The 16,698-nt window shown below is 39.8% G+C and overlaps 2 protein-coding genes across 11 annotated transcripts in view; both read left to right on the top strand.

Moving 5' to 3' along the window:
* Window positions 1-8,153, top strand: part of LOC133545528 (oocyte zinc finger protein XlCOF6.1-like) — a 36,359-nt gene extending 28,206 nt beyond the window's left edge. For 8 of the 10 annotated variants that reach the window (XM_061891190.1, XM_061891196.1, XM_061891192.1 and 5 more), the window contains one exon: window positions 7,161-8,153. In XM_061891190.1, coding sequence (XP_061747174.1) covers window positions 7,161-8,054 — 894 coding nt within the window. In that variant the 3' untranslated portion in view covers window positions 8,055-8,153. Of the gene's footprint in view, window positions 1-6,060; window positions 6,159-7,160 lie in introns of those variants that run through there. The other 2 variants (XM_061891197.1, XM_061891189.1) reach the window with 2 other exon arrangements.
* A 6,686-nt stretch (window positions 8,154-14,839) lies between these two features.
* LOC133545547 (zinc finger and SCAN domain-containing protein 2-like) overlaps window positions 14,840-16,698 on the top strand; it is an 8,377-nt gene continuing 6,518 nt past the window's right edge. The window contains exon 1 of the mRNA XM_061891252.1: window positions 14,840-15,182. Within this exon, the coding sequence (XP_061747236.1) occupies window positions 14,987-15,182 (196 nt within the window). The 5' untranslated portion in view covers window positions 14,840-14,986. The remainder of the gene's footprint in view (window positions 15,183-16,698) is intronic.

Raw genomic sequence — 16,698 nt, 5'->3', positions numbered from 1 at the left:
ACCGCTAACTTTACCATGTCGCTACCTGTCTGCTCCGCGAGAGCGTATGACGATGCAACAGTATGTGACGTATGTAAGAAAATGCGCTTGTTTTATGTCTCTGTGAGAAGCAGAGACAAAAGAAAGAGTGACAAACGCCTGTAGTGTAATGCCCGCAGCTAAAAGCAACTGCGTGAGAACGTATACTTGAATATCACGATTGAGTCATATTCTATATCACACAGAGACAAACCCGCGATATATCGAGTATATTCAAGACATCGCCCAGCCCTACGATAAATCTATAAAACATGCTCTATGACTTAAGTTAAATTGTGAGGTGTATGTGTTAAAATCATGGTTGTTTTTGTTGTTTTACAAATGATGACGGATGTGAAAAAGAGCATGTATTGATGTGGTTGTATTGCATATTAAGTATGTGTCCATGAAAGGGCATTTTATGACCTTTTTTTTTTTAAATTTGATTATGTGTTATGGCAGGGGTAGGGAACCTATGGCTCTGGAGCCAGATGTGGCTCTTTTGATGACTGCATCTGGCTCTCTGATAAATCCGAGCTGACACTGCTTAACACGTTAAGTAATGAATAATTCCGCTTGTAATCACAGTGTTAAAATTAACGTTCAAAATATAAAACATTCTTGTGCATTTTAATCCATCCATCCGTTTTCTAGCGCAAATGTTTAAGAAGTTGCGTTAATGGTAAAAAGTTATTTATGTATTATTGATTAGTGTGGGGCTTGCCCTCCTGGGGGTTCTTCAGACCACCAAGCACCGACATGAGAGCCTGTTTCAGGGTTACAATATTGTTTTATTTTTCAAATAAGTCTCTTAGTTGCTATCCAGCAATTGTCTTTTTCTCTTTCGTTCTCGCTCGCACTTCGGCTCCAGCCCCAACCCCGTCTCTCCTCCTGGCTGCTGCTTATAACAGAGTGACAGGTGATTAGATAACAAGGGGGCCTTCTACGCACCTGTCGCTGATTTTGAGGCCGGTCCTGGCACACCCCGCTTCGCTGCAGGCCCGCAGGCCACACCCCTTCCACAGTTAGTTTCAGAATAACAATGTTATTACAGAAAATAACAGACTTATTATACTCTATAAATGCTGTTTTTTTCTTAAAAATGTACGTGATTACTTGTGTTCAGTGTAAAAAAAAATATTATATGGCTCATACGGAAATACCTTTTAAAATATTTGGCTTCTTGGCTCTCTCAGCCAAAAAGGTTCCCGACCCCTGTGTTATGGTATGATTTTATTGTAAAGATTTTATTGCATAATTTTTGTATCCCTTTAATTTAGGTAGCTAGGGACTACAGATGGAAATTAGTTATTTAGCTATAATCTGGTACGGAAAATCTCCGTCTTTGAACTTAATGTTTCTGTGCATTGTCCCTTTAAATAAAGACTAAACTAAAGTTGACCATACTAAATTACCATCAATTAAGGGCAGGTTATACGACTGGCGTTTACATCAAACATCAACACGGGAGAGAACACTTGGCAACAAATACATGAACTTTTATGCCCCAAAAACACACCTGGTGCCTTTTTAACCAGGAGCTACAACAAGTTTCAGACCGACATGTCTTCTGTCAAAAACTTCCCTTGTAAATTGTGTGTAAGCGAGAGAACACCCACCTCCTCCTAAATAACGGAAAGGTCCACTATCAAAATTAATCTCTTCCTTTTGGCAATACAGAAGAGTTTCATAAGACATGCTGGAATGAAATCAATGAATGAATACTTTTTGTATTTTTTTGGACTGTAAAGCGCACCAGAATATAAACCGCACACACTAAATTTCAGAAGAAAAAAATGGTTTCCCCATATATTAGCCGCACTGGACTGTAAGCCGTAGATACACAGGTATATGTTGTGAAATCAGTTATTTATTATTATTATATATATATATATATATATATATATATATATATATGTATATAGGTGTGGGAAAAATCACAAGACTACTTCATCTCTACAGAACTGTTTCATGAGGGGTTCCCTCAATCATCAGGAGATTTTAATGGAAGCATTCACATACAATGGTTTATATAGGGCACAGAGTGGGTGGGTACAGGCAGGCGTAGGGGTGTGGTGATTGGCTCATGTGTTACCTAGGAGGTGTTTCCGTTTGTGGCGGCCTGTTGATATGATTTCACTGCGCTTGTTGAGGGATGACAGGTCTGGATGATATATAATAAACAGTTTCTCTTTTAAGCATATGTTGCATCTTTTATTACCACTGTTGTAGTCTTGTGATTTTTCTCACACCTACATATTTTATTACCACTGCTTCCATTAAAATCTCCTGATTGAGGGAACCCCTCATGAAACAGTTCTGTAGAGATGAAGTAGTCTTGTGATTTTTCCCACACCTACATATTGCGCTCTACCACGGTATCGAGCATTATTCTATATATATATAGGGCCGGTATATCTATGTTTAGGAACACTAATACAAAACCTCACAATAATGTCTGAATGCTAAAAACATTATGATAGACCGCATTAAAAAACGTAATGGAACTTTTTTCTTTTTCTTTTACTGAATGAGACACCATGAATGTAAATGAAAATAAAGTAAGTGGGATTTATAATATTAATTATGAACGATAAAACACTGAATAATGACGATATATGAATGTCACACACCCTCTCGATCGACATATTTTACAATCAAGGGGGAAAAAATGCAACAAACCACAAAATATGAGCGTGAAGGGTAAAAAAAAAAACACCTACTATCTAAAATATCTGATACATCACTAAGCTTTAGAGCTTTGTTGTAAAAATCTCCTTCTGCGTTTGTCCCTGACACCCACATTTCAGGCAGACATTTTATGGAACTGCTTCCCACCCACACTGCTTAGTGCCTTGTCTGAGCTGCTGTGACTTAGATTACCATAGTAACTAATTAGGTTACAATAGTAACTAGTACGGGGGTCAGCAACCCACATGCGGCTCTTTAGTGCCACCCTAGCGGCTCCCTGGAGAATTTTTTAAAAAGGATTGAAAATGGAAAAAGATGGGGGGGGGGAAATATTTTTTGGGTTTCAGTATTGTTTTGTTTGAGTACAAACAAGACACAAACCTTCCCAATTATTAGAAAGCCCACTGTTTAATTTGAGTATTTGGTCAGCATTGTTTTGTCCTACTAATTTCGGCGGTTCTTGAACTCAACATGATGTGGACTGTGATGCAACGGTTTGCTTACATGTAAAATCTTACACTCCTTTGTTTCATTTTGTCCACTAAAAGCTTAATGCTGTGCGTGAATGCACCAAGGTGAGCTTCATTGATGTTATTGACTTGATGGAGTGCTAATCGGGCATATTTGGTCAGTGCATGACGGCAAGCTAATCAATGCTAACATGCTATTTAGGCTAGCTGTATGTACATATTGCATCATTATGCCTCAGTTGTAGGTGCATCTGAGCTCATTTAATATCCTTTACTTTAATCCTCTTTGTTTGTAATTTAGTTTTGCATGTCTAATGAAACATTTCAGATAGTTGGTTGTGTGCCCTGTTGTTCCAGACCACAGCAAACATTACCTAGCTTGCCAAAGATTGTGATAAATCTATTAAAAGAAGACAGCCTGCCATTTCCTTTAACTTGGACACACACAATAATACTTTTGGCCGTTAAAAGACAGTCATTTCCAGGAGTTATTTCACCTTCCGAGTAGCCTCTGATTTACTAATGGTTTCCAATGTAAAAATGTGTAGAATAAATATTACATTTCAACATTTCTGTCAACGAAGATTTGCTTCAGCCTGCAACACTCATTTTGATAGTAGGCTATCATAGCTAATATAGACACTTACGTCATGCATTGCCTTCATTATAACACCTAAATACGGTTTTAAATTTTTTGCGGCTCCAGACAGATTTGTTTTTTGTATTTTTGATCCATTATGGCTCTTTCAATGTTTTGGGTTGCCGACCCCTGAACTAGTATATCATGCAAAAGCGCAGATTCCATCTATTGAAATACTTGGTATAGTTCAAGACTTACAGACATTTGAAAACATCACTGCACATCACAATATCAGCTATAGTTTTGATCTTAAAGGGGAACATTATCACAATTTCAGAAGGGTTAAAACCAATAAAAATCAGTTTCCAGTGGCTTATTTTATTTTTGGAGGTTTTTTTTCAAAATTTTACCCATCCCGGAATATCCCGAAAAAAGGCTTTAAAGTGCCTGATTTTCGCTATCTGTGAAGCCACCGTCCATTTTCCTGTGACGTCATCCAGTGATGCCAATACGGATAGCACAGCAAGATATAGCGACTTTAGCTCGGATTCAGACTCGGATTTCAGCGGTTTAAGCGATTCAACAGATTACGCATGTATTGAAACGGATGGTTGGAGTATGAAGGCAGATAGCGAAAATAAAATTGAAGAAGAAACTGAAGCTATTGACGCTATTCCGCCATGTCTGCCTTAGCATCGCCGGTAAAATGTGCGGACCAAACGTTCGGGACTTTCGCATCTTGTGACACTGGAGCAACTTAAATCTGTCGATTGGTAAGTGTTTGTTTGGCATTAAATGCGGGTGGAGGGAAACGTTGGATGCAAATATAGCTACTAAATGTACATACAGCTAGCCTAAATAGCATGTTAGCATCGATTAGCTGGTAGTCATGCCGTGACCAAATATGTCTGATTAGCACATAAGTCAACATCAACAAAACTCACCTTTGTGATTTAGTTGACTTTATCGTTGGAAATGCATCTGCAGGTTATCCATACATCTCTGTGCCATGTCTGTCTTAGCATCGCCGGTAAAATGTGCCGACACTCCGGCACATTCAATGGGGGTCTGGCGGCAGATTTCTTCGACTTTTTTGTTGGAAATGCATCTGCTTTGAGCGTCGCAGGATATCCACACAGTCTTGCCATCTCTGTAGTAGCATAGCTTTCGTCGGTAAAGTGTGCAGAACAAACGACTGACCATTTCGTCGGCTTTCCCCACACCCTCGTATTTTGAACACATTTTGTCCAATTTCTTGCCACTTACGCATCTTTGGGCCAGTGGTGCAACTTGAATCCCTCCCTGTTAGTGTTGTTACACCCTCCGACAACACACCGACGAGGCATGATGTCTCCAAGGTACGGAAAACAGTTGAAAAAACGGAAAATAACAGAGCTGAGACCCGGTGGTTGTAATGTGTTTGAGAAAATGGCGGCTTTATTACCTAGGTGACGTCACGTTCTGACGTCATCGCTCCGAGAGCGATAAATAGAAAGGCCTTTAATTCGCCAAAATTCAACCATTTAGAGTTCGGAAATATGTTAAAAATGGATATGGTGTTTTTTCTGCAACTTTAAGGTATATATTGACGCTTACATAGGTCTGGTGATAAACGTTGTATAAAACAATACAACAGAATGTAGGATGAACAAGTGGTTGTTTTATAAAGTAATGTAATAATAATATACAGATCTCCTTCCAGCTGCTTCTCTATCAAACACACCGTCAGCAGCTTCTTCATATTTTCATAGATAAATGTTAAAGGGGAACATTATTACCAGACCTATATAAGCGTCAATATATACCTTGATGGTGCAGAAAAAAGACCATATGTTTTTTTAACCGATTTCCGCACTCTAAAAGGGTGAATTTGGCGATCTAAACGCCTTTCAATTGTTCGCTGTTGGAGCGATGACCTTTCACCCGTGACGTTACAATGGGAAGCAATCCACAATTTTCTCAAACACATTACACACACGAGTCAAATCAGCTATGTTATTTTCCGTTTTTTCGACTGTTTTCCGTACCTTGGAGACATCATGCCTCGTCGGTGTGTTGTCAGAGGGTGTAACAACACTAACAGGGACGGATTCAAGTTGATTTACGTAGTGTGCATCGATTAGCACGGCATGCTAAGCGATGCTAACATGCTATTTAGGCTAGCTGTATGTACATTTGTAGCTATATTTGCATCCAGCATTTCTCTCCACCCACATGTAATGCCAAACAAACTCTTACCAATCGACTGATTTAAGTTGCTCCAGTGTCACAAGAGTGTGCATCAATTAGCACGGCATGCTAATCGATGCTAACATGGCAGAAATGGCAAGAATGTGTGGATATCCTGCGACACTCAGAGCAGATGCATTTCCAACGATAAAGTCAACAAAATCACAAAGGTGAGTTTTGTTAATGTTATTGACTTATGTGCTAATCAGACATATTTGGTCACGGCATGACTGCCAGCTAGTCGATGCTAACGTGCTGTTTAGTGAAGTGAAGTGAATTATATTTATATAGCGCTTTTTCTCTAGTGACTCAAAGCACTTTACATAGTGAAACCCAATATCTAAGTTACAATCAAACCAGTGTGGGTGGCACTGGAAGCAGGTGGGTAAAGTGTCTTGCCCAAGGACACAACGGCAGTGACTAGGTTGGCAGAAGCGGGAATTGAACCTGCAACCCTCAAGTTGCTGGCACGGCCACTCTACCAACTGAGCTAAACCGCCCGTTTAGGCTAGCTTTATGTACATTTATAGCTATATTTGCATCCAGCCTTTCCCTCCACCCACATTTAATGCCAAACAAAGACTTACCAATCGACGGATCTAAGTTGCTCCAGTGGTCAAAAGATGCAATCGTTGGTTAGAAGGCGATCGCCGAATAGCTTCAATAACTATTCGCTCAATAGCTTCAGTTTGTTCTTCAATTTCGTTTTCGCTATCTGCCTCCACACTCCAACCATCCGTTTCAATACATTGCTAATCTGTTGAATCGCTTAAGCCGCTGAAATCCGAGTCTGAGTCCGAGCTAATGTTGCTATATCTTGCTGTGCTATCCCCCATGGTTTTTTTGTATTGGCATCACTATGTGACGTCACAGGGAAATGGACGGGTGGATTTACAGATAGCGAAAATCAGGCACTTTAAAGCCTTTTTTTTCGGGATATTCCAGAATGGGTAAAAAAAAATTAAAAGCTTCGAAAAATAAAATAAGCCACTGGGAACTGATTTTTATTGGTTTTAACCCTTCTGAAATTGTGATTATGTTCCCCTTTAACGGGCCGCATGCGGCCCCCGGGCCTTAATTTCCCCAGATCTGGTCTAGTCTTATGTCACTTAGCAAAGCTGGGCTTCTTTGAAACGTGTGTTTATGTCTTCTTGTGTTCTGTGACGACTCAGGACTGGACCTCCAGGATGGAGCAGGACAAGCCACAGCCCTCGCACATCAAAGAAGAGGAGGAGTCACAGCCCGCTCATACGAGAGCGGCTGAGGAGTCAAAGGGGGGCATTAAACAGGAGGAGGAGCCACAGCCACCCCGCATTAAAGAGGAAGAGGAGGAATACAGCATCAGTCAGGAGGGAGCGCATCTTGAAGGACTGGATGTGATTCGTGTCATTGTGAAGAGTGAAGGTGATGAGGTCAAAGGTGAAAGTGAGGAGAGGGGAGGGGGGGAGCCTCCAAGCAGCAGCTCAACACAACACATGACAACAGAAGCTGATGGAGACCACTGTGGAGGATCACAAGCAGACAAGCTCTTAGCTCCACTATCAGAGGAGCTAACATCACGCTCTCCTGACGCCGATGATGAAGACTCTAAAGATAATAAGACATGGTACACTAACAACACTCACTTGAAATGTTCTCACTGTGACAAAACTTTTAATTACCAGTGTGATCTGAAAATACACATGAGAACGCACACTGGAGAGAAACCTTTCATGTGTTCAGTTTGTAGTAAAAGATTCTTCCGGAACCAACACTTGATAACACACACAAGAATACACACTGGGGAGAAACCTTTTGACTGTTCGGTGTGCGGTAAATGTTTTAAACGAAATGAATGTTTGAAAGGACACATGAGAATACACACTGGGGAGAAACCTTTCATCTGCTCAACGTGCGGCAAAGGTTTCATACGAAACGAGTGCTTGAAAGTACACACGAGAATACACACGGGAGAGAAACCTTTCACGTGTTCGGTGTGTGGCGCGAGTTTTGTGTGGAGTCAAAGTTTGAAAAAGCACATGAGAATGCACACTGGAGAAAAAGTGTTCGGTGGCAGCGTGTCGTGAAAGATTCTCCTATGAGTACCAGTTGAAGACACAAGTGTGCAAATGAAACTGCAGGATTTAAAAAAAATAAACTGACGAAACGTTAAGTCTCTAACTTCACACATTCCGTGTAACATCATTTTTAGCTCACACACCTTTTATTATGCTGTTACCTCAGGATACGTCTTTATTTAGTTCTATGGCGCAGCTCGTACTTTGTGTGACCCATTGAGAGGCAATAATTTTAACTTGTGCTTGATCTTTAACCTTTCCTTTCAAAACAGCATAGTTGGAACAGTTTTTTTGAAAATAAATACTTGCATAAGAAATGTCGTATACAAAACAATACAATAGAACGCAGTACAAACAATTACAGTAGTTATTTTAACCCTTTGATATTTCCCAAATCTGATTAATGTTAAAGGGGAACATTATCACAATTTCAAAAGGGTTGAAAACAATAAAAGTCAGTTCCCAGTGGCTCGTTGTATTTTTTGAAGTTTTTTTCAAAATGTTACCGGTCTCCGAATATCCCTAAAAAAAGCTTTAAAGTGCTTGATTTTCGCTGTTTGCGATGCCACTATCCATTTCCCTGTGACGTCATACAGTGCTGCCAATGTAAACAAACAATGGCGAATAGCACAGCAAGATATAGCGACATTAGCTCGGATTCAGACTCGGATTTCAGCGGCTTAAGCGATTCAACAGATTACGCATGTATTGAAACAGATGGTTGGAGTATGAAAGTATTGAAGAAGAAACAGAAGCTATTGAGCGAATAGCTATTGACGCTATTCATAGCCATAGCATGGCCGAATAGCTGCGTTAGCATCGCCGGTAAACTGTGCGGACCAAACGATCAGGACTTTCGCATTAAATGTGGGTGGAAGGACCTGCAGGTTATCCATACGTCTCTGTTCCATGTCCGCTTTAGCACCGCCGGTAAATAGCATGTTAGCATCGATTAGCGTAGCATGTTAGCATCGACTAGCTGGCAGTCAACATCAACAAAACTCACCTTTGTGATTTCGTTGTCTATCGTTGCAAATGCATTTGCAGGTTATCCATACATCTCTGTGCCATGTCTGCCTTCGCACTGCCGGTAAATAGCATGTTAGCATCGATTAGCTGGCAGTCAACATCAACAAAACTCACCCTTGTGATTTCGTTGACTATCGTTGCAAATGCATTTGCAGGTTATCCATACATCTCTGTGCCATGTCTGCCTTAGCATTGCCGGTCAAATGTGGAGACACTCTGGCACATTCAATGGGGGTCTGGCGGCAGATTTCTTGCCAGTGGTGCAACTTGAATCCCTCCCTGTTAGTGTTGTTACACCCTCCGACAACACATTGACGAGGCATGATGTCTCCAAGGTTCCAAAAAATAGTCAAAAAAACGGAAAATAACAGAGCTGAGACCCGGTGTTTGTAATGTGTTGAAAAAGAAAATGGCGGGTGTGTTACCTCGGCGACGTCACATTCTGACATCATCCCCTCCAGAGCGATAAACAGAAAGGCGTTTAATTCGCCAAAATTCACCCATTTAGAGTTCGGAAATCGGTTAAAAAAATAGATGGTCTTTTTTCTGCAACATCAAGATATTTATTGACGCTTACATAGGTCTGGTGATAATGTTCCCCTTTAACAGTTTTTTTGAAAATAAATACTTGCATAAGTAATGTCGTACACAAAACAATACAATAGAACGTAGTACAAACAATTACAGTAGTTATTTTAACCCTTTGATATTTCCCAAATCTGATTAATGTTAAAGGTCCTTGGGACCTGGAAGGGTTTAGCCATAAAAATCTTAAAAGTAAGACATATGTAGTAATATATGTTTGTACTTGTAAACGTTTAAATCACTACTACACCAACTTCAGATGTTTGTTGATAAAAATAAAAAATACATGTTTTTTTCATGCCCTTTTTGTCAAAGAAACCCCTTTTGTCTTTCATGGCAAAAACACAAACTATACAATATTTATATTTTTGGTACCCACATCCACCAAACTCTTACGTCACTGCCAACTCACCAAAATTGATGTTATTACATGTAACTTGTGGGCAGATACTTTGCATCCAATATGAAATAATAGGATTTGCAAGTATTTCTCAAGGAAATGATTGGATTAATTTGGCTTCCATGGAAAAACAAACATGATAAAACTAGATGAGGCAATACAGGAATTGCCTGTGAATGCTCCAATGCTGACAGTGAACTGAAGTCCTGGATTTATTTTTTTTTCAGAAATGTTGAAAGGGAGCCCACAATTTCCAAACAGGCTGAATATTTTGAATGTGGAACTGTTCGAAACAGCAGAAAAATGTGGGGATTGTGGAACTTTGAAAAATGTCCCATTGATTTCAATGGGAATTTCTGAAAAAATTAGGAATTTGGCGAAAAGCAGACATTTTTTGAAAATAGTCATAAAAAAACTTGAATGGGCTGAGTTGAAATGTTTAGTATTGGAATGTTTGAAATGGGTTGAGAAATGTTGAAGTAGTTACATTTTTAATTGAGAAATGGTATTGTGGAATTTTGGAAAAAAACTGGAATTTTTCCAGTTCGGAAAACAACTTTTGTTTTTTGTCCTGATCAAGAGGAATGTTTGGACGGTGGTACGGTTGAAAAATGTGGAAGCAGTAGTCGCCGTAAAAAAGGGGTTTGAAAAAACTGGAATTCCTGGAAAAAAAAGTTACTTGGAAAAATAATAGTTTGAATGTCCCGGATGAGTGGAATTTGTTGAAGGTAAAATGGTTTTAATTGGTTCAAAAATTGCCAATTCATTTTTAATGGGAAACCTGGAATTCTGTGAAAGTCTGGGAATTTTTGGATATTGTCAAGGTAACAGTTTGAAGTTGGAACGGTTGGAATCGGGTGAAAAATGTGGAAAGGCGAGCATGCCAAAATCTGGAGAGGATGTTGAAGAAGTTGTATAAATAGATGAATTTTAGTGTAGAAAACCATATGTGTGAATGCTTTGGAGCAGAGGTGCCCACACTTTTTCTGCAGGCGAGCTACTTTTCAATTGACCAACTCGAGGGGATCTACCTCATTTATATATATCATTTATATTTATTTATTTATGAAAGAGACATTTTTGTAAACAAGTTAAATGTGTTTAATGATAATACAAGCATGTGTAACACATATAGATGTCTTTCTTTCACAAAGACAAGAATATAAGTTGGTGTATTACCTGATTCTGATGACTTGCATTGATTGGAATCAGACAGTAATGATGATAACGCCCACATTTTCAAATGGGGGAGAAAAAAAGTTGTCCTTTCTGTACAATACCACATGAAAGTGGTTGGTTTTTGGCATCTAATTCATCCAGCTTCCATACAATTTACAAGAAAAACATTGGCGGCAAATTCCGTAGCTTGCTTGATTGACATTCACGGCACCCGAGGGTCTTGTGAGATGACGCTGGCTGCTGCCAGTTCATTATTATGCAAAAATGACAGAGAGGAAGGCGAGAAACACTTTTTATTTCAACAGACTTTCGCGCCGTCCCTTCCGTCAAAACTCTAAAGGCCGACTGCACATTTCCTATCTTCACAATAAAAGCCCTGCTTCATGCTGCCTGCGCTAACAAAATAAGAGTCTCGGAAAGCTGGCGTGCACAAGTGATGTGCACGCCAGCTTTCTGAGGGATCGCTTGTGCACGCCAGTTTTCCGAGACTCTGTATTTAGTTAGCGCAGGCAGCATGAAGCAGGGCTTTTATTGTGAAGATAGGAAATGTGCAGTCGGCCTTTGGAGTTTTGACGGAAGGTACGGCGCGAGAGTCTGTTGAAATAAAAAGTGTTTCTCGCCTTCCACTCGGTCATATTTTCATAATAATGATCTTGCAGCAGCCAGCGTCATCTCACAAGACCCTCCGGTACCGTGAATGTCATTTAAGTGACGTCTTGGTGAAGATTGATGATCACTAATTTTTAGGTCTATTTTTTTTAAAAGCCTGGCTGGAGATCGACTGACACACCCCCCGCGGTCGACTGGTAGCTCGCGATCGACGTAATGGGCACCCCTGCTTTGGAGCATTCACACAATAACAGGTTTAAAGTATATTGAAAAATGGCCATTCTAAAATGGAGTCAATGGGGGACAAAAAGGTCCAGAGTAACTCCAAAACGTATATACTCACTTAATATCTTGTGCAAAAAATAACTTTGCAAATAAATGACAATGCTAATTTTGAGAATGATTCCGATACAACAACAACTTTTCATTCCGCTCATCTTTAAAATGAACATTCTGTTGCACGGTGTCATCTTAAAAGGCAATTAAAAAAAAGACCTACAAAGGTTCCCGCAATAATTATTAAGATAAAAATAATGTTTGGCGTTTACCTTGGAGATTGGACTTGGACGGTATCTCTTTTGTCTTTCCGTCAAACACACCATCAGCAGCTTCTTTATATTTTCATTGCTAAATGCCCACCCTTTTGATATTATTTTAACATCCTTGGCTAGAGGTATTATAGCCATTTTTTTCTACAAACTCGCAATGATGCTGTCAACTGGTTTCACCATTGACTTGTTCTTCTGCACTGAACTTCACATTCACTTCTTTTGCTCCAATCCTCATAAAACAAACATGTCGGGTTGTAGCTATAAACTAATACTAGCAAGTAAGAGCAGATGTTTTGGGCAGGCCTGCAACCTGAAATTGCGGCGAGAGACACCTCTTATCCCAAAAAGTCGTATTCCAAGGTACCAATGTATATTCAGGAAAATAGAAACTAAGTTATTAAAGTATAGACATGTGTTTTTCTCCAATAAACTGCCAACTTGAAACAAAAGAGGCTGAAAATCTGCTTTTGTTATTCCTTGGCCTGGTTAGTAGGCCAGTCAGTTAGCAATTACATGTAAATATTACACATAGCCATCGGTGAATCGACAAGTACGTCCGAAAAAAGCCAAAGAACTTCAGGCCAGGACAAGTTGATTTGCTTCTGCTTTGTTGGAAGGACAGAAAAAATACTGAAGTTCCCATTAGAACCTGCTGTTCGGCAGTCGTTACGCATCCAGTGGAATGCAGAGTGTCAACGGCATGTCGGTGATGTTCCGCATGCGGTGGGAATTAAAGGCCTACTGAAATGAGATTGCCTTATTCAAACGGGGATAGCAGGTCCATTCTATGTGTCATACTTGATCATTTCGCCATATTGCCATATTTTTGCTGAAAGGATTTAGTAGAGAACATCCACAATAAAGTTGGCAACTTTCGGTGCTAAGAGAAAAGCCCTGCCTCTACCGGAAGTCGCAGACGATGACGTCACATGTTGATGGCTCCTCACATATTCACATTGTTTTTAATGGGAGCCTCCAACAAAAACAGCTATTCGGACCGAAAAAACGACAATTTCCCCATTAATTTGAGCGAGGATGAAAGATTTGTGTTTGAGGATATTGATAGCGATGGACTAGAAAAAAAAAAAAACGTGATTGCAATCGCGTCGCATTGAGATGAATTCATATGTTTTTAGACACATTTACTAGGATAATTCTGGGAAATCCCTTATATTTCTATTGTGTTGCTAGTGTTTTAGTGAGTTTAACAGTACATGATAGTCGGAAGTGTACGTCCATGGCCGGGTGTTGACGCGCGGTGTCTCGGGGAAGTCGACGGCAGCTGTACGGGAGGCGCAAGCTCAGCTGATATCCTGTAAGTGGCGACTTTTTAACCACAATTTTCTCACCGAAACCTGCTGGTTGACAAGTGGTCGGGATCCATGTCTGCTGTGATCCATACTAAAGCTTCACCTTCGTGAATTTTAAACAAGGAATCACCGTGTGTTTGTGTGGCTAAAGACTAAAGCTTCCCATCTCCATCGTTCTACTTTGACTTCTCCAATATTAATTGAACAAATTGCAAAAGATTCAGCAACACAGATGTCCAAAATACTGTGTAATTATGCCGTTATAGCAGACGACTTTTAGCTGTGTGTGTGTGCAGCGCTCATATTCATAACAGCCCGTGACGTCACGCGTACACGTCATCATTACACGAGTTGGCTGCAAACTATAGACTAGGGCTGGGCATATCGATACCAAGTATCGATAGTATCTAATACTTAAAACCAAGTATCGATACTTGGTGGGTATCGGTATCTTATCGATACTGGCGTGATGGTATCGATACTTCACCAAATTAAGCGAATTACTTAAGTTATTGTGTGTTGTGAGGCGACTAGCCAAGTTCAGTATATATATATATATATATATATTTTTTTTTTTTTTTTATTAAATCAACATAAAAAACACAATATACACTTACAAATAGTGCACCAACCACAAAAAACTCCCTTTTTCATGACAAAAACGTCCCTTTTTCACGACAAAGAAGAAAAAAAAAAAACGAAAAAAAAAAAAGGACAACACCCCTGGGCCACAGGACAAATTATTAAGCGTTAACCGGAAGTATGTCTTGTTGATATCGTTACAGTGGGTATGTGAATCGATTCACCTAAAACCCAAAGAGTTCATAAAGAGAATCAACCTTCACGGCATAGTAATAATGAACAAATACAAATCTTCTAAAGACAGGAGAGGACGACGAACCTGCTCTTTTGTTCGATACTGTTTCTCCTCGTATTGATCTAACATTACGAATATTTATTTGACTTCCAGTCTAGATGGTTTTACCGTTTTGTTAGCTTGTATATTTTTATTTAACAAATGTGCAAGAACAGGGACGCTGCTGTTGGTGTGTTGTTTATCCATCTTAGATCACGCGACCAACACCAAATCTCGCGATGCTTTCACACAATAGAACGGGCTAAGGGGGGACAACACTGCGCCTGCGCCGACCACCATTTTGGAACGAAAGTTAGCACGACGACATTAGCGCCACAATGATTTTAACTGTTGCTTAAGTCAAATATTTTAATAATTCCAGGATAGTTTAAGTGTAAAGTGTTGCGTTTTTGTGGGACATTATGTATACGTTAAAAACGCTGAGAGCGTTTGTGAGTCAGCGACTAAATGTCGCCGTGGAAGAAATATTTGTAGTGTTAGAAAGAACGATAGCGGAATACGAGGCGGAACTTTCTAGAACAAAAAAGGAGAAGGAGCGACAGCATCAGCCACTGGACGCTTTTACCGAGAAAAACCAAGTTGTGTTACACGGAGAAGGTTTGTTTCACTCTTATTGACATGTATGTGCTCATGCAGTGTTTTTCAACCACTGTGCCGCGGCACCGTGAGATACAGTCTGGTGTGCCGTGGGAGATTGTCTAATTTCACTTATTTGGGTTACAATTGTTTTCAAACCAGTAATTATAGTCTGAAAATGATGTGTTGTTGTTGAGTGTCGGTGTTGTCTGGAGCTCAGCAGAGTAACCGTGTAATACTCTTCCATATCAGTAGGTGGCAGCCGGTGCTAATTGATTTGTAGATGTTGGAAACAGCGGGAGGCAGTGTGCAGGTAAAAGTGTGTCTAATACTTAAACCCAAAATAAATAAAAAGTGAGTACCACTAAGAAAAGGCATTGAAGCTTAGGGATGGCTATGCAAAACAAACAACAAAGTAAACAAAAACAGAATGCTGGACGACAGCAAAGACTTACTGTGGAGCAAAGACGGCGTCCACAAAGTACATCTGTACATGACATGACATGACAATCGACAATGTCCCCACAAAGAATGATGAAAACAACTGAAATATTCTTGATTGATAAAAACAAAGTTGATGCGGTAAATATCGCTCAAAGGAAAACATGAAACTGCTGCAGGAAAATAACAAATAAAGAGAAAACGCCACCAAAACGGGAGCGCAAGACAAGAATTAAAACACTACATACAGGAAAAAAGCAAAAAAGTCCAAATAAATCAGGGCGTGATGTGACAGGTGGTGACAGTACACCTACTTTGAGACAAGAGCTATAGTGATGCATGCTTGGTTATGCTTTAAAATCATATGCAACAATTGTGACAACTTTACTGTCAACTGAGTTTCGTTTTTTAATGATTTATGCTGGTGGTGTGCCTCTGGATTTTTTCAACGCAAATAATGTGCCTTGGCTCAAAAAAGGTTGAAAAACACTGATGTAGGGCTGGGCGATATGGCCTTTTTTTTTATTGTCTCGATATTTTTAGGCCATGTTAGGATACACGATATAGATCTCGATATTTTGCCTTAGCCTTGAATGAACACTTGATGCATATAATCACAGCAGTATGATGATTCTATGTGTCTACATTCAAATATTCTTGTTCATATTGCCTTAAAGGCCTACTGAAATGAGATGTTCTTATTTAAACGGGGATAGCAGGTCCATTCTATGTGTCATACTGGATCATTTCGCGATATTGCCATATTTTTGCTGAAAGGATTTTAGTAGAGAATATCGACGATAAAGTTCACAACTTTTGCTCGCTAATAAAAAAAGCCTTGCCTTTACCGAAAGTAGCAGACGATGTGCGCGTGACGTCACGGTTGTAGAGCTCCTCACATTGTTTACAATCATAGCCAGCAGCAGCTAGCGCTATCCGGACCGAGAAAGCGACAATTTCCCCATTAATTTGAGCGAAGATGAAAGATTAGTGGATGAGGAAAGTTAGAGTGAGGCACTAAAAAAAAAAAAAAAAAGCGACGGCTCCGGGCGGCGGCAATGGTAGCGTTTCAGATGTAATTAGACACATTTACTAG

The sequence above is a fragment of the Nerophis ophidion genome, linkage group LG28, assembly GCF_033978795.1.
Source record: "Nerophis ophidion isolate RoL-2023_Sa linkage group LG28, RoL_Noph_v1.0, whole genome shotgun sequence".
In the NCBI taxonomy this organism is placed as follows: Eukaryota; Metazoa; Chordata; class Actinopteri; order Syngnathiformes; family Syngnathidae; genus Nerophis; species Nerophis ophidion.
Note: the sequence above shows the minus strand (reverse complement) of the source record. Positions and strands in the feature narration are given on the sequence as shown.